This window comes from Lycium barbarum, chromosome 1, assembly GCF_019175385.1.
Source record: "Lycium barbarum isolate Lr01 chromosome 1, ASM1917538v2, whole genome shotgun sequence".
NCBI classification, from domain to species: domain Eukaryota; kingdom Viridiplantae; phylum Streptophyta; class Magnoliopsida; order Solanales; family Solanaceae; genus Lycium; species Lycium barbarum.
Window position 1 is genome coordinate 15,328,151 of NC_083337.1, and position 21,684 is coordinate 15,349,834.

General features: G+C 34.3%; 2 protein-coding genes and 1 pseudogene across 2 annotated transcripts; 2 read left to right on the plus strand and 1 right to left on the minus strand.

The window, feature by feature from the left end:
* The first annotated feature begins 1,152 nt into the window (after positions 1 to 1,152).
* Positions 1,153 to 3,787, plus strand: LOC132632361 (probable WRKY transcription factor 53). Its single transcript, XM_060348267.1, has 3 exons — positions 1,153 to 2,044; positions 2,217 to 2,345; positions 2,912 to 3,787. The coding sequence occupies exons 1-3, from the start codon at positions 1,737 to 1,739 to the stop codon at positions 3,459 to 3,461; spliced, it is 987 nt and encodes a 328-aa protein (XP_060204250.1). The 5' UTR covers positions 1,153 to 1,736; the 3' UTR covers positions 3,462 to 3,787.
* A 680-nt stretch (positions 3,788 to 4,467) lies between these two features.
* Positions 4,468 to 14,833, minus strand: LOC132632367 (NADPH HC-toxin reductase 1-like). The gene is made up of 5 exons (XM_060348280.1): positions 14,647 to 14,833; positions 14,279 to 14,445; positions 13,007 to 13,219; positions 10,437 to 10,807; positions 4,468 to 4,653 (listed from the first exon to the last, which is right to left on the minus strand). The coding sequence occupies exons 1-5, from the start codon at positions 14,801 to 14,803 to the stop codon at positions 4,518 to 4,520; spliced, it is 1,044 nt and encodes a 347-aa protein (XP_060204263.1). The 5' UTR covers positions 14,804 to 14,833; the 3' UTR covers positions 4,468 to 4,517.
* A 2,468-nt stretch (positions 14,834 to 17,301) lies between these two features.
* On the plus strand, positions 17,302 to 19,294 carry LOC132609948 (probable WRKY transcription factor 30; annotated as a pseudogene).
* Positions 19,295 to 21,684: the final 2,390 nt, after the last annotated feature.

A 21,684-nucleotide genomic window follows, 5' to 3' on the forward strand; every position in this document is an offset into this window, starting at 1 on the left:
GTAATACAATGTGAAGTTTATTAAATTACCCCTACATTATAAAAATAGATTACTTTTTCCTCTTAATTAGAGCATGCACAAGTAGTAAACCTTTTGACATTGAGAATCCAACAATACCAAGTCACTATGTGACTTTTCTAATCATAATTTAGATGTTACTTTAACTTGTCAATTTTTGTCTAAGGGTAAAATTGGTAAAACTGGCCGATTTATGAGATATTTTTTTTTTTGTTAGGGTGACACTTATTATTGAACTGAGGGAGTAGTTTATAATGAAAAATAATGAAAGTTAGATTCGTATAAATGTGATAATTGTGAAAACAATGATAATCCTAATGGTGTTGAATCTGTTGATGAATTTAGTAACGTGTCCTTTTCAATAGACAAACTAGTATAATCGATAACTTTAAATAATAGGAGCAAATCTTCTTTACATGTTGGGTATATAAAAATAAATTTATCTAACATAAATCCTAGTCACAATCAATTTGAAATCTATTATTTTTGGTTTTAAAAGTCCATTTAAATGTACCCTCTGGGTCGTTTGGTACACGGTATTAGCTGAGATACCTCAGCATTAATTGTGAGATTAATTTTGTATCATGTTTAATAGAAGAAATAAATTTATCCTAAGATAAATTTATACCTTGTACCAAATAAAGTATAAAGTGCATCCCAAACTTAAAGATGGAATATTCCATCTTATCCCATTAATTTTGAGATTATTTTATCCCATCTAAGAGATAGGATAAATTAATCCTAAGAAATAAGATAAATTAATCCTAAAATTATAATCCTGGGCTCTAGGTACAATGTAACGACGCAGGAGTATATGTTTAATAACATTCTGTCATTTGTATCAAAATTAGCACTACTGAATTAACTAATGAAAAAGTTATGGTCGGTTAGCAAATGTAAAGGCCATAAAATCTAGTAATTAATGATAAAAAAACGACAGACAATCAATCAAGGAACATCAGTCTAGAAAGAAAGAAAAAAATGAAAGATGGATGTATTTTTAAAAGATGGCGATAAAAGATGGCCCACATTTGAGACTTTCTTGAATTATTCTTGATTTCTTTGTTCACATTACAACTTCCACATATATTCCTCTTTATATCTCCTAAGTCCTATCATATCATACAAATCATAAAGAAGCCTCTTAGCAGCTACACAGCACCTTCACTTACTCTCCTTTATCCTATAACTTCTTGATGTTTTTAGTGAACAATTTGTCATCTTTAAATGCTCATTGATTTCAAATCCTCATAGCCATAAATTTACTTGTTTTCTTGTTTTCAAACACACCATTTAGTGCCATTGGACTAACTCTTTTATTTAAGTTCATAAGAAAAAAGATTGAATCTTTTTGCACTTCTGGCACAGAAGATTGAGTCTTTTGGCACCGAGGGTTGAATTTTTTTTGGCACTTTTGGCACTGAAGATTGAATCTTTTTGCATTTTTGGCACTGAAGATTGAGTGTTTTTGCACTTTTGGCACTGAAGATAGAATCTTTTTGCACTTTTGGCACTGAAGATTGAGTCTTTTTGCACTTTTGTCACTGAAGATTGAATCTTTTTGCATTTTTTTCCACTAAAGATTGAATCTTTTTGCATTTTTGTCACTGAAGATTGAATCTTTTTGCACTTTTGTCCCTCAAAATTGAATCTTTTTGCATATTTATCACTCAAAATTGAATCTTTTTACATTTTTGTCACTGAATATTGATCCCCAAATGGAGAAAGTTAAAGCTTGGGACAAAAAGACTTTGATAACTGAGCTTACACAAGGGAAAGATTGTGTAAACAAGCTTAAAAACCAATTTGATCCTTTGGCTTCACCAGAGGAATGTGATTTACTACTTGAGAAAATACTTTCATCACTTGACAAATCATTGTCAATTTTGAATTGGAAGGTTTTTAATGGAACTAGTGACCCTTTTTCTTGTTGTTCAACAATTTCAGTACCTGGAAATGGTACAAGTTTAAAGACTGAAGGTTCTGATTTGGAGTATTTGAGGGATCAAGGCCAAAATAAGAAGAGGTAAATTAATTTTAGGCCTCAATCAAACCATTTAATATGGTTTTTTGAAATTCAACTATGTTGTTCTGACTCTTCAAAAATATATCGAATTGGTACGGCAATATTTTCAAAGAGTCCGAACAATATAGAAATTCAGGCATTAGATTTTGTTCTAAATTTGTTGGTTTTGCAGAAAGATGTTGCAGCCGTGGAGCAAGCAAGTTAGAGTATCTGGGACAGAGCTAGAAAGTTTTAATCATGATGATGGCTATAGTTGGAGAAAATATGGGCAGAAATATATCTTAGGAGCTAATCATCCAAGGTAAAAAAAAAAAAAAAAAAATTTAAAAAAAAAAACAGAAGAAAAATAACCCTTTTCCTTATTTTCTTGATCCCTTTGTTTTTTGTGTTGTGTTAACTATTTTCTTATTATGACAACCACCCTTTATTTTGATAAAACACATTTTTCATGAATGCTAGTAACACTTACTAATTAATTAATTTAAGTTGTTGAAATTTTTGTGGAGTCAAGTTAATTTCAGTCAAAATAGCACTTATACAAACCTAAATATTCAGTTTCTTTCACTTTTTTTTTCAGCTGTTGCTATTTTTTAAATTATAGAATATTCAAAGCAAGAATGTCTTTAAATTCACAACAATTCAACTTTTGTCCAAATGTATGGGCACCCCTAAAATTGTCACATCTTTTCATTTAGACACTGAGGTGGTTACCTATTAAACGCCTAAAGTATGTTCAAAATGTGTCTATTGAACTGGAAAAAGTATTTTTCGGAGTAAGTATTACTCGGGAATGGTACAGGAATTTTTTCATTGAATGTAGACCTGGATTTGAATCTAATTAAGATTAATTTTACTTTGAAATTGCAGGGCTTATTACAGATGCACTCACAGGAAACAAGGCTGCTTTGCAACAAAGCAAGTTCAAAAATCAGATGAAGACCCTTTAGTCTTTGAAGTCACATATAAAGGAAAACACACTTGCAAAGCCTCACAATCATCAAGATTCATTTCATATGAAAACCAAAAGAAATATTGTGACAAGAATCAGTGTCAACTAAAGAAACAAAAAGTGGGAAATCAAAAAGTTGAAAAGTTGAATATCAAAGAAGAAGCTTTTCCTTTCACTCCACTAAAATGTGAAAGTGAAAATGCACAAATCTTTTCCAATTCAATAGAGCCATTTATATCTCCAATAACATCAGAATCCATGTACTTGTCATTGTTGCCAAATCAAGAAGAGGAGTTTGAGATGGGCAAGATTTTGCAGAGCTCAGAATCGAATCGTATTGAGTTTATTTCAACACCAACATCAGTCATTCATTCGCCATTTTGTTCTGACTGGGATTTATCAATGGATGGTGAACTTGATATTCGTGATCCGAACTTGATGATTGACATATCTGAATATTTCACCTAGCTTGAGAGCACTGACAGAGTCAGAAATTTTTGTAAGGGAATTGAAAGGATACTAGAGCGTCACATCTCAGATTTAAACGAGTGACTTAAATTCGGGTCATATTGAGTGTATTTCCACACTTAACTTGCGAGCCAACTTTTTGAACTAGTTGTACTTTTTGTACTATTTGTTTTAGTCTTATTGAAGTTCTTAATTAGCAGGATGCTCCTAGGCCAATTGGAATAGAACTTGAATAGGCAATGTGCTTACCATGAACTCTGACAACACTTGTCACAAACGGAATAAAAATGTCAAGTGGCTACAAGTGTTAAGCTTTGTCTAAAGTATATTATCGTCTATATCTGCATGTCATATAACATGTCCTTGACAAATTAAACCATCAGCTAGCATTATCAATAAACTTGTATAATCTTGTAAAATGCTGCGCACATAATTAGAGCTCGCTAAACCAAACAAATTTTGATCCAGAACCCAGTTAATTAAGCTGCCTTGGGAAGCCTTAGAGTGTAGACAATTTATACGACCCATTGGGTAGCATCATTTGCTAATATTAGAACTTTTTTTTTTGCGCGGATTGTCCTTCATTTCGGGTGGTCTTTAATTTTTGCCCTTCAAATTGGTGGTCTTTAACTTTTGCCTTCACCTGTTGTGGGTTCGAACCCCAGCTTAGTTTAAAAAAAAAAAAAAACCGCAGGGCAGAATTTTACAAATTTGGCCATGCAAAAGGCAGAATTTCAAGGCCAAAAGTTAAAGACCACCATTTTGAGGGACAAAAATTAAAGACCACCCTAGCGAAGGGCAATCCTGCAAATTGCCCATATTAGAATGACATATTTTGCGCCCACACTTACAATTTGAAAATATGAACAAGGCTCTACTATAAGTGTTTTATTAATAGATCTCTTGTGTAATTTTTTATCCATCTCATGTGATAAAGATCATATAACCAAAATAACATTTAAAATGAACTATAAAATATCATCTCTCAAATTTATAGTAGCTTCTTGAAAACTCGCTTCAGGTATCAAACTTTAAGATGCATGAGGTACTTCATTACTATAAAATGCCATTCTTCCTTGCACAAATAACGCAATCATCAAGTATCTCCTTCATTCCATATTTGTACACGAAACCTTTCTCATCAAGCTTTTTCGATCCCCACTTGATTTCTCTCTTGGGGTCATTAAAGCACCTGTGATGGGAAAGTTTTAGGAGCACAAATGAACAAGTAGTACATAAATCCATTCAAGAAAGGAAATTATAACTTCATCTCCAATTCAACACACTTTGAAAAGATATCTGATTGCCTTAATCATAGAAACATCTTTCTACATTACCATTTATTTCCTTAAACAATTTACTTAATTAACACTGTTAGGTGTGGAATTGGCCAAACAAGTCAATTCTTTTGTTCACATAGTCGTGATGTAAGCGCTTACCTCATAATAGTCGTGATGTAAGCGCTTACCTCATCATAGGAAATTCATTCCTATAAATAGGTAGCTTATGGTTCATTTGTAAGATATCATTAAGATCATTTGCTATACACATCCCAAGAGAGAAAAAATCTAAGAGAAATACTCTTAGTGAAAGGCCTAAGTAAGAGAAGGTCTTTGAGAGAATTTTCTGTGGTAAAATTCTTGAGTGTAATTGGGATTGGGGTTGTGAGGTTGAGTGTTGTAAACACTTGTAATATTTCTTCTTTAATAAGATCTGCAGCAGCAACGTGGAAATAGCTCTCACATTGAGGGTGAACCACTATAAATCTGTGTGTGCTATTTATTCTTCGCTTACATCACGGCGTAAGTAGGTTCTGTCTAAGGAGGTTGGTATTTAAGTGGTCCAGCTGTGACCCTCCAATCTTTCCTGGGAACCTGCTTACAAAGGTCGGATTTGGGATTTAAATCCTAACAACTGGTATCAGAGCAACAGGTTGTGTTGTGATTTAGAAACGATGGGAGGCGAAGATGGTACGACGCACGGCATCGGTAAATTCGATGGTACAGATTTTGCGTTCTGGAGAATGCAAATTGAAGATTATTTATATGGCAGAAAGCTTCATGAACCTCTGAGTCCGAAACCAGAGGAGATGAAACAAGCAGATTGGAATCTCCTCGACAGACAAGTTCCGGGAGTCATTCGGCTGACGCTATCGAAGAACGTTGCTCACAACGTGGCAAAGGAGAAGACCACCGCAGATATGATGAAGGTATTGTCTGACATGTATGAGAAACCTTCGGCAAATAATAAGGTATTTCTCATGAAGAAACTATTTCATCTAACGATGATGGAAAATGCTCATGTTGCTGCACACGTAAATGAATTCAATACCATTGTAAATCAATTGTCATCGGTAAAAATTGACTTCGATGATGAAGTGCAAGCTCTAATTTTGTTGGCATCCCTACCAAATAGCTGGGAGCCAATGAGAGCAGCGGTTAGTAATTCTGTCGGCAGTGACAAACTAAAGTTCAACGATGTTAGGGATCGTATCCTTGCTGAGGAGGTGCACAGGACAGATTCTGGAGAGGCATCGACGAGTTCTGCTTTTAATGTTGAAAACAGAAGCAGAAATTATGACAGAAACTACAACCGAAATAGGGGCAGATCGAAGTCAAGGAATGGCAGGGGTCAATCCAGACCAGGACGAACATTTGATTGTTGGAACTGTGGAAAACCAGGTCACTTCAAGAAGAACTGCAGGGCGCCAAAGAAGGAGGACAACAAGGGGGCTGGAATCGACGCTGCTATGGAAGACATTGGTGATGCGTTGTTGCTATCGGTTGACAGCCCGATAGACTCTTGGGTGCTTGACTCAGGAGCGTCCTTTCATACCACCCCACATCATGATATAATGACAAACTACGTGGCTGGGAATCTCGGTAAAGTTTATTTAGCCGATGGAGAGCCGCTAGATGTTGTTGGCACGGGAGACATTAATTTGAAGATGTCAAATGGATCCTCGCGGAAGATTACTAAAGTTAGACATGTTCCAAAGCTGATGCGAAACCTGATCTCAGTAGGTCAGCTTGATGATGAGGGATATGATCTCAACTTTGGTAATGGGTCTTGGAAGGTGGCGAAAGGTGCTATGGTAGTTGGCCGAGGAAAGAAGATTGGCACTCTCTACATGACGGCTAGCTGTCGTGATACTGTTGCTGTGGTTGACAACACAAAGAAGACAAATTTGTGGCATTGTCGGCTGGGGCATATCAGCCAGAAGGGGATGAAGCTGTTGGTGACAAATGGTTTAATACCGGAGCTGAAGACGGTGGACCTTCATACGTGTGAGAGCTGCATTCTCGGAAAACAAAAGCGAGTAAGCTTCTCAAGTGCAGACAGAGAGTTGAAGGTCGAAAAGCTGGAATTGGTGCACACAGACGTGTGGGGACCTACCACTGTACCCTCCCTTGGAGGATCACACTACTACATGACCTTCATTGATGATTCAACCAGGAAGGTATGGGTTTATTTTATGAAAAATAAATCCGATGTGTTTAGTGTATTCAAAAGATGGAAATCCATGGTCGAGAATGAAACAAACCTCAAGTTGAAGTGTTTGAGGTCCGACAACGGCGGAGAATACACTGATGGTGATTTCAAACGGTATTGTGCCGATAATGGGATCAAGATGATGAAGACTATTCCTGGAACGCCGCAACAGAATGGAGTAGCCGAAAGAATGAACCGAACGTTGAACGAGCGTGCTCGGAGTATGAGAATACACTCTGGACTGCCCAAGACATTCTGGGCAGATGCAGTCAATACCGCGGCCTTCTTAATTAACCGAGGACCGTCAGTTCCCTTGGATTTCAGAATTCCAGAAGAAGTCTGGAGTGGCAAGAAGGTAAATCTTTCATTTCTGAAAGTGTTCGGTTGCTTATCATATGTTCATAATGATGATACGGCTAGAAGCAAGCTTGATCCAAAATCAAAGAAGTGTTACTTTATTGGCTATGGTGACACCGAGCTTGGGTACCGATTTTGGGATGAACAAAATCGGAAGATCATCCGAAGCAGGAATGTTGTCTTTAACGAAGAGGTACTGTACAAAGACAAGCTGCAAAAGAATTCAGAAAGTCAGGACAAGGAATCGGAAATAGTCGATTTGAGGGACTTTCCGGCACCTGAGCCGCAGCCAGGTACAACCGAGGCAGAGGAACAAACAATTCGAGAAGGTGCTGATGAAAGTGCTGATTCTGAAACAAATGAACAGACGCCAATCACAGAGCTGCGTAGATCATCCAGGATCAGGAACCCGCTTCACAGGTACTCTCCATCCCTCAACTACATTCTACTCACTGATAGAGGGGAGCCGGAATGTTATGAAGAAGCAATGCAAGTCGATGAATCGACTAAGTGGGAGCTGGCAATAAAGGATGAAATGGATTCACTATCGGCAAATCATACATGGGAATTATCCGAGTTGCCAAAGGATAAAAAGGCATTGCAAAACAAATGGGTTTATCGGATAAAAGAAGAACCCAATGGAAGCAAGCGTTATAAAGCAAGGCTGGTTGCAAAGGGATTTCAACAGAAAGAAGGCATTGACTATACGGAGATCTTCTCTCCCGTAGTCAAGATGGTGACTATCAGAACTGTTCTTGGGCTGGTAGCAAAGGAAAATCTACATCTGCAACAGATGGACGTGAAAACTGCATTTCTTCACGGTGATCTAGACGAGGAAATCTACATGCGACAGCCGGAGGGATTCAAAATCAAAGGAAAGGAGAATCTGGTGTGCAAACTTCAAAAGAGTCTGTACGGACTAAAACAGGCTCCAAGACAGTGGTATTTAAAGTTTGACAGCTTTATGAAGAAAGCTGATTTTTCAAGGTGCGAGGCAGATCACTGCTGTTACTTCAAAAAATTTGAAGACTCGTACATGATACTGCTACTCTATGTCGACGACATGCTAATCGTAGGATCAAACCTACAGGAGATTGATCGGTTGAAAAAGGGGTTATCGGAAGAGTTTGCAATGAAGGATTTGGAAGCTGCAAAGCAAATCCTTGGGATGAGAATCGACCGAAGCAAGGAGGGAATCAAACTCTCACAAGAAGAATATGTGAGGAAAGTTATCAAAAGGTTTAACATGCATGATGCCAAGCCAGTCAGCACTCCCTTGGCTGGACACTTTCGGTTGTCAAAGGATCAGTCGCTGACAACCGAGGATGAGAAGAAGCAGATGGACAAGATACCTTATGCATCTGCAATCGGTAGTCTTATGTATGCAATGATATGTACAAGGCCAGACATTGCACATGCAGTGGGAGTTGTCAGCCGATTTATGAGCAATCCGGGAAAGCAACACTGGGAGGCTGTGAAGTGGATATTCAGATATCTGAAAGGCAGCTCGAGTTCAGCTCTGTATTTCCGAAAATCAAAAACAGGATTGCAAAGGTATGTTGATGCTGACAACGGTGGTGATATTGATAGCAGAAAGAGCACATCCGGGCATGTTTACACCTTCGGAGGTACTGCAATCTCTTGGGTTTCCAAGTTGCAAAAGATAGTAGCTCTCTCTAGTTGTGAGGCTGAGTACGTTGCTGTGACGGAGGCCACAAAGGAAATGATGTGGCTATAATCTTTTCTGCGGGAATTGGATCAGGACCACGAGGGAAGTGTGCTATATTGTGATAGACAAAGCGCCATTCATTTGGCAAAGAACCCGGTTTACCATGCTCGAACGAAGCACATACAACTCCGGTACCATTTCATTAGATCAGCTTTGGAAGATGGAGCGCTGGTGCTTGAGAAGATCGCAGGGAGTCAGAATCCAGCAGACATGTTGACAAAGGCAGTGACGATAGACAAACTGAAGCTATGCTCAACTTCAGTTGGCCTGCACGAAGTATGAAAGTAGGAAAGAGCTGCTGCATCGATCAAAGTGTGAAGACAAATTAAAATTAGTCTTCAAGTGGGAGATTTGTTAGGTGTGGAATTGGCCAAACAAGTCAATTCTTTTGTTCACATAGTCGTGATGTAAGCGCTTACCTCATAATAGTCGTGATGTAAGCGCTTACCTCATCATAGGAAATTCATTCCTATAAATAGGTAGCTTATGGTTCATTTGTAAGATATCATTAAGATCATTTGCTATACACATCCCAAGAGAGAAAAAATCTAAGAGAAATACTCTTAGTGAAAGGCCTAAGTAAGAGAAGGTCTTTGAGAGAATTTCTGTGGTAAAATTCTTGAGTGTAATTGGGATTGGGGTTGTGAGGTTGAGTGTTGTAAACACTTGTAATATTTCTTCTTTAATAAGATCTGCAACAGCAACGTGGAAATAGCTCTCACATTGAGGGTGAACCACTATAAATCTGTGTGTGCTATTTATTCTTCGCTTACATCACGGCGTAAGTAGGTTCTGTCTAAGGAGGTTGGTATTTAAGTGGTCCAGCTGTGACCCTCCAATCTTTCCTGGGAACCTGCTTACAAAGGTCGGATTTGGGATTTAAATCCTAACAAACACTCCACTATTTGTGATAGTGAGAGTAGATTTGAAATAAGGTAACAAATAGCTTCTTGATTTTCTAAAACGTCAAATATTTTTTTAAAAAACAAGTGTAATTTAGAAAACGACTAATGTTTGAGTTAGTAGTGTATATAGGTTTTAAGTCACATCACCATAATATAAAGATATTTTACACTATCGGTATAGTTTAACCTACGATATACTAGGTCACTTACAATTTTTATTAGATTACCAATCGATACTCATCATGTAATAATTTGATTGTCTAACAATATATTGTATTAAACAACAATAAAGTTGTCTCCGTGTGAATTATAGATTACGAATTTGAGATGTGGAAATCAGCCACTGATGGTTACAATGCACTCCCTCGGACTGCAACTTTTCCCCGAATTTTGACTAAACGCGAAATGTTTCGTCCACCAAACTACCTTTTTTAACACCATTTATGTATAAAACTTAAACTCAATGTATAATGTAAGGTTAAAACATCTTACTCTTGGTTGACATTGAACTCTGGATAATTCTGCTGGTAGTAGGTGCCAATCTCTGCAGTGGAAACAAAGGAGCTAGCGCACAAGAAACGGCCATTGATAGAAGCAGCATTCATGGAGAACAAATGAGCTTCACATACATCTTCAATATGCACAATAGGAACTTTTCCAATAAGCTCCTCTAAAAACTTGAGTGAATGGTAAAGAATCACTTCTTGAGTGAACACTGACAAGAATATGGCACTACTTGATGGGATATAAGGTAAATAAGTGTCTCCACCCACAAGGCCACAACCCAATGTCACCACCTCCAATTCCTCCTTTCCAAAGTTTAACATCTCTTTCTCAGCTAGCATCTTTGACTTTACATAATCCTGTAATTATAAAGAGGTTAAGCTATATGTAACTGATGGTTTAAATAATATTTACATAATCATATTATGTATAAGCTAATTATAGGTACTCCCTCCGTTCACTTTTATTTGTCCACTATTCCAAAATAGATTTTCACTTTTACTTGTCCACTTTCGCATATCAAGAAAAAAATAATTTATTTTTCCTGTTTTATCCTTAGTATTAATTACTCATTCCAAATCATTGTCTAAAACAATATACCATTTTACACCAATTAATATGGGTATTATGGTAAAATATGCACTTCATTGATTATTTCTTAAGAAGTGTATAAAGTCCATAGTGGATAAGTAAAAGTAAACGGAGGGAATAATTTTTTATACTCCTTTCATCACAATTTAAGTATTTTCGTTTGGCTAGACACGGAATTTAAGAAATAAAGTGAGACTTTTGAATCTTTTGATCCTAAATTAAAGATGTGTATAATGTACTAAAATGTCATTTGAATCTTGTGATTATAAACTACTCCCTCTGTTCACTTTTACTTGTCCACCATGGACTTTGCACACCCCTTAAGAAATAATAAACGAAGTGCGTAATTTACTATAATGCCCATATTAATTGGTGCATAATTTTAATAGACTTGAAAAATAATTTGAAATGACTAATTAATACAATGGGTAAAACAAGAAATTTTTTTTGTCTTCTCTTAATATGCTAAAAGTGACAAGTAAAAGTGAAAATATATTTTTAGAATACTGGACAAGTAAAAGTGAACGGAGGAAGTAGGATATTTGAATTGTCAACTTACTAATTATAGAAAGAGATACTCTTTTTGGGACATACCACAAAGAAAAGTAAGACACTTAAATTGGGATAGAGAGAGTAATAATTATAGGAAACTAGTAAATATAGTAATTAGCTTGTTATAACATATGAAAATACATTGATATTGAAAAGGAAAAAAAAAAAACGTTTACAACCGATATAGATCACAAATCCAATCATAAAAGATTTAAAATTTTATGCATTGAAATATTGATATAGTTAAATCATTTATAATGTAAAATTGTGAATACACATAAATTTCACTAAGACTCATTCCTTACTACTTGTTATCACTAATTAAACTACATCAATAGTGTACAAAAAAAAAAAAAAATCCTGTATAATAAATGCTTAAAGAATCTTAGGTGCTGAATCTTGCCTGACGAAAGTTTCGTGTACAGGGAATCAATACTTTTGAAAGAAAAACCGTTTAACTGGTTGAAGATGGTAAACTTAAATATTTAAATGCCGAGGTTCATAAATTTGGTGTTATCCATATGACTATTAGAAAATGTAGGTGCATGGATATAATGATTTCAATATAGGCAAGTTCATAATATGTGTGTAAAACCAGTTAGTAGTTTATGTCTAGAATTATCCGTTAAACGTTTATATAAACTCATTGGTAATGTTATTCTGCAAGAGCGGAATTTTTCTAATGATACGAAGTAAGAGCGGAATTTTTCTAATGATACGAAGTAAGCTTAAGGTCTATCTCCCTCTTTTTTTCCCTTCCTTTTTGTGCCATACGATATCATCAACAGTTTGCCTAACATTCCAACATAATTACGAACCCCTAAATAGTTCTTAAATGAGAAAATGGAATAAATCAAGAAATTGGAAGCTTTAATGCAGCACATAGGAACAAAGGCGAATTTAGGTATTAAATTTGGGTCACGTGAACACATGCTCACTCGACTAAAATCGATATATTATGTGTATAAATTCTGAAAAATATATCTAATATTAACTAAAGGAACACATGGTCAAATTAGGTCGAGTAGAGCACTGGTTAGGGGATGTGTTTATTTCCTCAGGTCTTGGGATTGAACCCAAGCTCCTGCACTTTTTATACTTTTTTTTTTCTAAAACAGCCTTTTAACTTTCCTTTTTACATTATTCTAAATCCCTTTTCTTCTATAATTCTAATTACCCAAAAGTAAAAAACGTGTTTCTTTTTTTTTTATATTATATCTAATGACTTTTTTCCCCTTTATTTCTAATTACCCAAGTCCCAAAAGGCAAAAAAAAAAAAAATCATAGGCGCTGAGCTGCGAACCCAAGGCAAAAGAAATATATAAAAAAAAAAACTATAAATAATGGTGAACCCATCCTCTTGAAATTCTGAATTCGCCTCTGTATAGGAAGGTAAATAAATGCATTAGGCTCACCTTAAGATACTGTTGGGTATAAGGATTTGAGAAATTAAGAGGTGTCCAACATGTTTCATCCATCAAATCATTGAAACCACTTCCATCTTCCTTCATTGGAGAAGCAGCTACCACTGAGGCAGTATAGATAAATCTCCTCACTGTCCCAGATTTAAGACAAGCCATTCCAATTTTCTTCACTGCATCAACTGTAGCCTCAATTCTATTTTTGTACTGTTTCATATGAAGGTCAAAATTGCTTACTAAAGAAGAAAACAAAAAGAGTCAATAATAATTCTGACTTTTTCTTTCTTTTGGCAGATTATATTAGTCCTATACAAATCCAATCAGTACCAGGGGTAAGGGGTTGTGTTTCTTGCAGGGGCGAATTTAGGTTAAATAAGTCGGGCACGTGAACCCATGATCATTTCGAAAAATTAAATATTTTATGTGCATATTTTTCTAGAATTGATCTAATATTATTATTTATCACCCATGGTCCAAAAAGACTTAATGATACACTTGGTTGAATGCTGAGTTATTTAACTAAAAGTTCAGGTATCGATTACCGTTTCCTTGTAATGCATATATACACTGTCTCATTTTATATTGCTTATTATTGATTATGAGTATCTGTATGACGTTTAAAAAAGATTATTTTTCTTAAAAAAAACTTATGATATAGAATTAGACATGAACAGTTGTGTGGCCATAATTATCATTTTAGTTGACTCATGCCACCCCGCGAATAATGAGATGACAGATGGTGATAAGGAAGACACATCCCCACCAAGTCAGAATAGATTTAAGTTTATATATGTGCCTGATAGGGTATAATATGTTTTATACAATTTAATCGATTATAGCAAGTTATTGTTTTATTTTCAAGTTACCATAACATACTAACACGAAGAATTACTCCCCGCATCCCAATTTATACGACAGTTGATTTGTGTAGAAAGTCAAACAACTCTTTCTTTGACTATGATTTTCTCCAGCTCTTTTCATATATTGTGGATTTTTAATTATGTAGATTTATAGTACTTTTTATATAGTTTTCAAATATGTTTGAAATTGAGTCAAAGAAAAAACTGTTTGACTCCCCAAATAGGTCAATCCTCATATTAATTGGGACGGAAGAAATATATATTACTATAGATCAATTTAATTTGATGATGTCAAAAAAGAAATTGCACTATAAATGCACAAAACTCAAACTCAATAAAAATTTGGGATAAAAGAGGTGGATAAGTGGCATCAGTGAAAAAGGGAAATGAGGACATAAATTCATACCTGAAATCCTTCAGAATGCAACAAAGGGGTGGCAACATGGAAAACAAATTCACAGCCTTGAATAGCTTTCTCAAATTCCTCTGGTTTATAAATGTCAGCTTCAAATAACTTTAGTCTTTTATCTGCACCAATGAAGCTCTTCAATAGCCCCACCTTGGACTCATCCTCTGCACTTCAATAAACTTAAAAATCATTTAAAAAACATCCGGAATAAACTGACTCAGGAGGTATGTTGCTCAGATTGTTCAAGAATTACTACTAGGTGTTCGCTGAATCTCCCAAAATGAATTTTTAAAGAATCCGACCTTACAATATTTTTGAAATATTCAAGCAACATAACTTAAGAGCAAAAGAAATTAAAAACATACCCAAATTCCTGAGAGTAGCGTGAACCGAGTAACCTTTGTCCAAAAGTTTTTTTACAAGTGAAGAACCTATGTACCCTGCACCTCCTGTTACACACACCTTACATCTGCCTTTCTCCTCCATTTGGTTGACCTTTTGCTCTCTCTCTTTCTTAGCCATTTTCTTTATTTACATGGGACATCCAAGCGATTTAATGGAGATTCTTGATATTATAATAATAGGAGCAGTACTAATTAAATATTTATAGCCATTTGCTTTTGGTCGTATTGTAGGATCTGTTAAAAGACTCGGTATATATATGATATTTTATATTTCGTTCCATAGAATTTAGATCTCGTGCATTGATTCGATAGTGTAAAAAAAAACTTTTTATAATGTAAGACTGTAAGTGCAACTTAACATATTATTGAAGGTTATCTCTTATATTCCCTCCGTAGGTTATGTCATATTTTGTTTTAGTTAGTTCAAAAAAGAATTGCCATATTTTTATATTTAGTACTTTCTCCAACTCAATTTAATTTTCTTACTTTTTTTTTTGGTCTGTACCCAAAAAGACAGTCTCTTTGTATATTCGTAAGTTGACAATTCAAACATCATATATGATAAGTTTATAACCACAAGATTCAAAAGGATATTTTAGTATATTATTCACATCTTTAATTTAGGACTACAAAATTCAAAAATCTCTCTTTATTTCTTAAACTTCGTGCTTAATCAAATTAAGACACTTAAAATGAGACGGAGGAAATAAGAATTTGACTTTAAACTTCTCACTTTAATGCCTTTAATAAGATGATTTATAAACACACAATTTGACTTAACACAATCATCTAGTATAGAAGTAGTAGAAATCTGTTGAGTTCATGAATAAATATTTTTCCTTCATGATCATATAACTAAAATAACATTTATAATAAACTAGAAGAGCAAGTCTCAAATTTTTAGCAGCTTCTTGAAAACTCGCTTCAAATATGAAACTTTGATATGCATGAGGTACTTCATTCGTTCATAGTTGCTATAAAATGCCACTCTTCCTTACAAAACTAACGAAATCATCAAGTATCTCCTTCAGTCCATACTTCTACACAAAATCTTTCTCAGCAAGCTTTTTTCGAATCCCATTTGATTTCTCTCTTGGGGGTCATTCAAGCGCCTGCGAAAGTTTTAGGACCACAAATGCACAATTAACACACAAATCCATTCAAGGAAGGATTTTCACTTCATCTCCAATTTCAGCACACATGCTGAAAAAGACATTGGATTGCCTTCATTATCAGAATATATTTGTCCACACTACCATTTATCTCCTTAAACATCTCACTTAATTGATATTGCTCTACCCGGAATAGAGAGAAAATTTGTAGAAAAAAAAAAAAAACTAGTAGTCTCTTCGTTTCAAGGTCTATCTCAAAAAGAGTGTCTCTCTATATTTAGTATGTTTTCCAATTTCAAATTCTACATGGCGAGTTTAAGACGAAAAAATTTAAAGGACTATATACATCTTTAATATAAGACCACAATATTTAAAAGTCTCTCTTTATTTTTTAAACTCCATGCTCAGTCCAATTAAGACACTTAAATTTGAACGAAGAAAGTAATAAGTAATTCTGATTTTCTGTCCGATCTGATTTTCTTTTGTTGTCTTTCATTTATATATGTTTTGCTTTATTTTGTACAGTTTGTTATATTAATAAAATTAGCCACCGCTTGAGGTGGTCATTTATTTTAAAAAAATAAAATAAAAAATTGAAGCAAATTAATTTTTTCAAAATGACTAATATTTGAGTTAGTAGTGTATAAGGACATAAGTTATATCACTATAGTATTAAAGTTATTCTACACTATTACTATAATTTAGGGCCCGTTTGTTCATGAGAATTATTCACTTTTTTCGGGAATATTTTTTCACTTTATGGTGTTTGTCCATAAAAATTCTAGATGCAACTTCGAATTTGGAAAACAACCAAAACTTGTTTTGCACTTTCAATACATTCAAACAACCAAATATTCTTTGCAAAACTATAACCAACCACAACTCCATCTTCAACTCCAACTCCAAAATACCAAATAAAGTGAAAAATATGTGGTTTTCATGGCCAAACGCCTACTTAATTTGTCATAGATCATGAAGTAATTACAATATTTATTAGATTATCAATGTAATACTTATTATGTAATTTGACTGTTTAAATATTTTTTAAATAACCGTAAAGTTTGCAAATGAGCAAGTAGGAGGCGACAACGAAAGAGGTGGCATGACTGACTGCAATTTCAGGAATAAGTCGACTTTCTTTCATTTTTGTTATTGAAAGTGGAAGTCATTCCGTTTAGTACGAGATCGCTTCACACCTCACGGTACTTACACCTCTCGTCAATCGAAGTTATGTTCAAAAACCTCGTCTGAGAACTTGTATAGAGAAGGATTTCTCACCGTGCAATAGTTTTTCCATACCAACTTAGCTGTGCGGCGCAACCGGTGCACCATAGGTTAGCCCAACCCAGTCCTCTCGTATTAGGGTTGGCTCCTCGCAGTTCTTCCTTTAACACCAACAATAGATAGGAACTGAAGTGTCTCACGGTGTTCTAAACTCAACTCAGATACCACTTGAATCGGAAAAAAACCAAATCCTTGGGAACTTCTTCAACCCCAGGATATGATGAGTCGGCATCGAGGTGCCAAACGACTCCGTCAATAAGAGCTTTAGAGAATCATCAGCCCTTATTACTATTTCTTTCATTTTGTTATTGAAACCTTAATAGTATTACTATTTCCTCCGTTTCTGTTTATATAGGACACTTTTTTTAGTCTATTCTAGAAAGGCCTTATCTTTTTATATTTAAAATTAATACTCTTAAGTAAAATATTTATAGCAATACAAACGTTTAAGGCAGTTTTAAATTATAAATTTAAAAATAATCATTTTTTTTTTTAAATTTCGTACTTAATCAAACAATATCATATATATTGGAATTGTAAGGAATTGCAAATAAGCTCAAAAACCAGTTTGATCCTTTGGCTTCACCAGAGGAATGTGATTAACTACTTGAGAAAATACTTTCATCACTTGACAAATCATTGTCAATTTTGAATTGGTGAGCTATAAATGGAAATAGAGACCCTTTTTCTTGTTCATCAATATCAGTACCTGGAATTGGTACAAGTTTAAAGACTTTTGGTTCTGATTTGGATTCTATGAGGGATCAAGGCCAAAATAAGAAGAGGTGAATTAATTCAGGCCTCTATTAAACCATTTTATACAGTTTCTTGAAATTCAGCTATTGCTCTAACTTTTCAAAAATATCGATCGGTGCATCTCGGGTCCTTCAAAAGTAATGTATTTTTGGAGGATCCAACACGGGTACAACAATATTTTCGAAGAGTCCGAGCAATATAGAAATTCAGGCATTGGATTTTGTTCCAACTTTGTTGGTTTTGCAGAGGATGTTGCAGCAGTGGAGCAAGCAAGTTAGAGTATCTGGGACAGAGCTAGAAAGTTTTAATCATGATGATGGCTATAGTTGGAGAAAATATGGGCAGAAATATTTTAGGTTCTAATCATCCGAGGTAAAAGAAAAAGAAAAAAAGAAACCCCTTTTCCTTCTTCTTTTTCCCTTTGTTTTTTGGGTGTGTTAACTATTTGCTTATTATGACAACCACCATTTACTTTGATAACATATTTTTCATGAATGCTAGTTATCACTAATTACCTAATTTAAGTTGAAATCTTTTTGGAGTCAAGTTAATTTCACTCAGAATAGCGCTTACACAAACTTAAAATTCATTTTCTTTCACTTTTATTAGCTGGTGATAGTTGTTTAATTATACAGAATATTCAAAGCAAGGATGTCCTTAAATTCACAAAAATTCAACTTTTGGGCCAAATATATAGACATCCCCTAAAAATGTCACATCTTTTCATTCAGACACTGAGGTTTTTACCTATTAAATGCCTAAAGTATGTTCAAAATGTGCCTATTGAACTAGAAAAAGTATTTTTCTTGAATAAGTATATACTCGGGAATGGTACAAGAATTACTTGATTGAATGTAGACCTGGATTTCTATCTAATTAAGATTAATTTTACTTTGTAATTGCAGGGCTTATTACAGATGCACTCACAGGAATTCACAAAGCTGCTTTGCAACAAAGCAAGTTCAAAAATCAGATGAAGACCCTTTAGTCTTTGAAATCACATATAAAGGAAATCACAGTTGCAAAGCTCACAATCATCAAGATTCATTTCATACGAAAACCAAAAGAAAAATTGGGACAAGAATCAGTGTCAACTAAAGAAACAAAAAGTGGGAAATCAAAAAGTTGAAAAGTTGAATATCAAAGAAGAAGCTTTTCCTTTCATTCCACTAAAATGTGAAAGTGAAAATGCACAAATCTTTGCCAATTCAATAGAGCCATTTACCTCCCCAATAACATCACAATCCATGTACTTGTCATTGTTGCCAAATCAAGAAGAGGAGTTTGAGATGGCCAAGATTTTGCAGAGCTCAGAATCGGATCGTCTTGAGTTTATTTCGACACCAACATCAGTCATTAATTTGCCATACTGTTCGGACTGGGATTTATCAATGGATGGTGAATTTGATATTCGTGATCCGAACTTGATGGTTGATATTTCTGAATATTTCACCTAACCTGAGAGCAGTGACGAACTCAGTAATTTTTGTAAGGGGATTAAAAGGATACTAGAGCGTCACATCTAGGATTTGAACCAGTGACTTAAATTCGGGTCATATTGAGTGTATTTCGATACCTAACTTGCGAGCCAACTCTAAGAAAAGATTGCATTTTTTTTACTATTTGTTTTAGCCTTCTTGAAGTTGTTAATTAGCAGGATGCTCCTACGTCAATTGGAATAGAACTTGAATTCGCAATCTGCTTACCATGAACTCTGACAACACTTGTCACAAACGGAAGAAAACTGTCAAGTGGCTACAAGTGTTAAGCTTTGTCTAAAGTATATTATCGTCTATTTCTGCATGTCATATAACATGTCCTTGACAAATTAAACCATCAGCTAACATTATCAATAAACCTGTATAATCTTGTAAAATGCTGCACAGAGAATTAGAGCTAGCTAAACCAAACAAATTTTGATCCAGAACCCAGTTAATTAAGCTGCCCTGGGAAGCCTTAGAGACTCAGCTCCTGTTTGGCTATAGATTTTGGAGGCATATTTCGACGATTTGTTTTCAAATCTTTGTTTGGTCATAAAATTTTGACAGATTTTAAAAACAAATATTCAAATTCTGCTGTTTTTGGGCCAAGATGTATGTTTTGGCCTTTTCACAACTTTTAAAAACTACCCCAAACTTTTGTATTTTATAAAAAAAAAACCCATCTATTTATGACCCAACTAATTCTATCTATCATGTTCCTCCATTAAAGTCGTATATACCATGTTTTCACAATTAAAGTAGTCTCTTCTATAAAGTGAAGATTGCTCGTACAGTGTGGGAAGATTACATTAAAGAATAGCTAGTTACTACCATTGTTTTTTTTTTCTTGCACGGATGGATCTTTGTATTGCAATTTGAATTGTAGTAGCTAGTAAGTGTGTTATTAGCCATCGTTATTAAAATATCATGTTCTGCATAATTTGGGATTAACAAGTATGTATGTTTTGTATGGTTGAGTATTCTTGACAGTTTTTAGAATTTATGGATATAAGTAATGTTTCATGTTTTCCAAAACAAAAAGTGAATATGATTTGATAAACTATGGCTAAACATATTTTCAAAACTTGAAAAACTTCACCCAAATCAAAATTTTCAAAATATTTTTGGGAATCTATGGCCAAACGCTAGCTTAGAGTGTAGACAATTTATACGACCCATTGGGCCGCATCATTTGCTAATATTAGAATGATATTCTAGGCCCACTTATAATTTGGAATATAAGAATATGACCCTATAAATTATTTTATTAACGGATCTCCTCTGTTATTTTTTAGTAACAACCTATAACTACATGTTCTACATTTACAATTCGTAGCTGGAGGACCCTATATTTAGCTAGTAGACGCGTCGACTTAAATATAGGATAAATGTAATGGAAATACACACGCTGAGAAAACTGAAAGTGCTATATTATGGAAACAAAATCTATTCCAATTTAAATTAAAATCAGTTTTTATTGTTCCCTGATTCACGCAAATATCCTCCCATTTCATATCTGATCTCATATCTCATTCAAACAACTAACAAGATGTTATGTTATATTGGTGGTTTAATAAGATTTGAAAAGTCTACTCTATATAAACTGATTTGACCTTTTGTTTTGGATTTATGTTTTAATATTTGTATTTCGTATATATTTTGGCTATATTTTAGTTGCATTTTGACTGATCTGTTAGATACTACTTATTATGGTTTACTGTTAATTATATTTCATATATATTTTACATATATTGGAAGTGTATTTAGATGAAATTTTAACTTCTGTAACACACTGTACATTAAAAGTGGACTTATGGAATATATCTAAGTTATATTTGCATCTAAGTTATAGTTGCTGTATATTTCGACTGTATTTAAATGGTTAAATATACTATAAAAAATTACAGTTATGGTGAAGAACAATAAACATGAATTAACTGAAGAAACATGTGAAAAAAATAAACAATACAAAACATAATTAAAATGCACATAAAATACAGATCTGGTTAAGTCACAGATTTGTAATAACTGAACTAAAAAATACAAACGAACTAAATATACTGAAAATACAACGTAAATATATAGGTTAAATACACGGTGAAACGTAAAAATCAATATAGAATCTTACCTTTTTTGGGAATTAGATTTGAATTATGAGTGAAATTAATGAGTAGTTAATTAGAGATAAACAAGGAAGATGACCTATTGTAAAACTGATTTGAAATTGGAGGAAATGAAGGGATATTGGGCATAATGGTGTGTATTTAGGGGGATAGGAGAGAGGGACGTTTTTTTTTGCTTAAATTTAGGGGTGTGGGAAGTTATCAGATGAGTGGTAAAAAAGTGTTAGCTATAGGAAGTAAATA

Bases quoted from the DNA above. Each gene is read 5' to 3' on its own strand.
- LOC132632367 (XM_060348280.1), bottom strand. From the start codon at position 14,803: ATGGCTAAGAAAGAGAGAGAGCAAAAGGTCAACCAAATGGAGGAGAAA. The intron at 14,446-14,646 runs GTATGTTTTTAA...ATTGAAGTGCAG, and splicing joins CGCTACTCTCAGGAATTTGG to AGGATGAGTCCAAGGTGGGG. The intron at 4,654-10,436 runs GTAAGATGTTTT...TTCCCATCACAG, and splicing joins GAGTTCAATGTCAACCAAGA to GTGCTTTAATGACCCCAAGA.
- LOC132632361 (XM_060348267.1), top strand. From the start codon at position 1,737: ATGGAGAAAGTTAAAGCTTGGGACAAAAAGACTTTGATAACTGAGCTT. The intron at 2,045-2,216 runs GTAAATTAATTT...TTGGTTTTGCAG, and splicing joins CAAGGCCAAAATAAGAAGAG to AAAGATGTTGCAGCCGTGGA. The intron at 2,346-2,911 runs GTAAAAAAAAAA...TTGAAATTGCAG, and splicing joins TTAGGAGCTAATCATCCAAG to GGCTTATTACAGATGCACTC.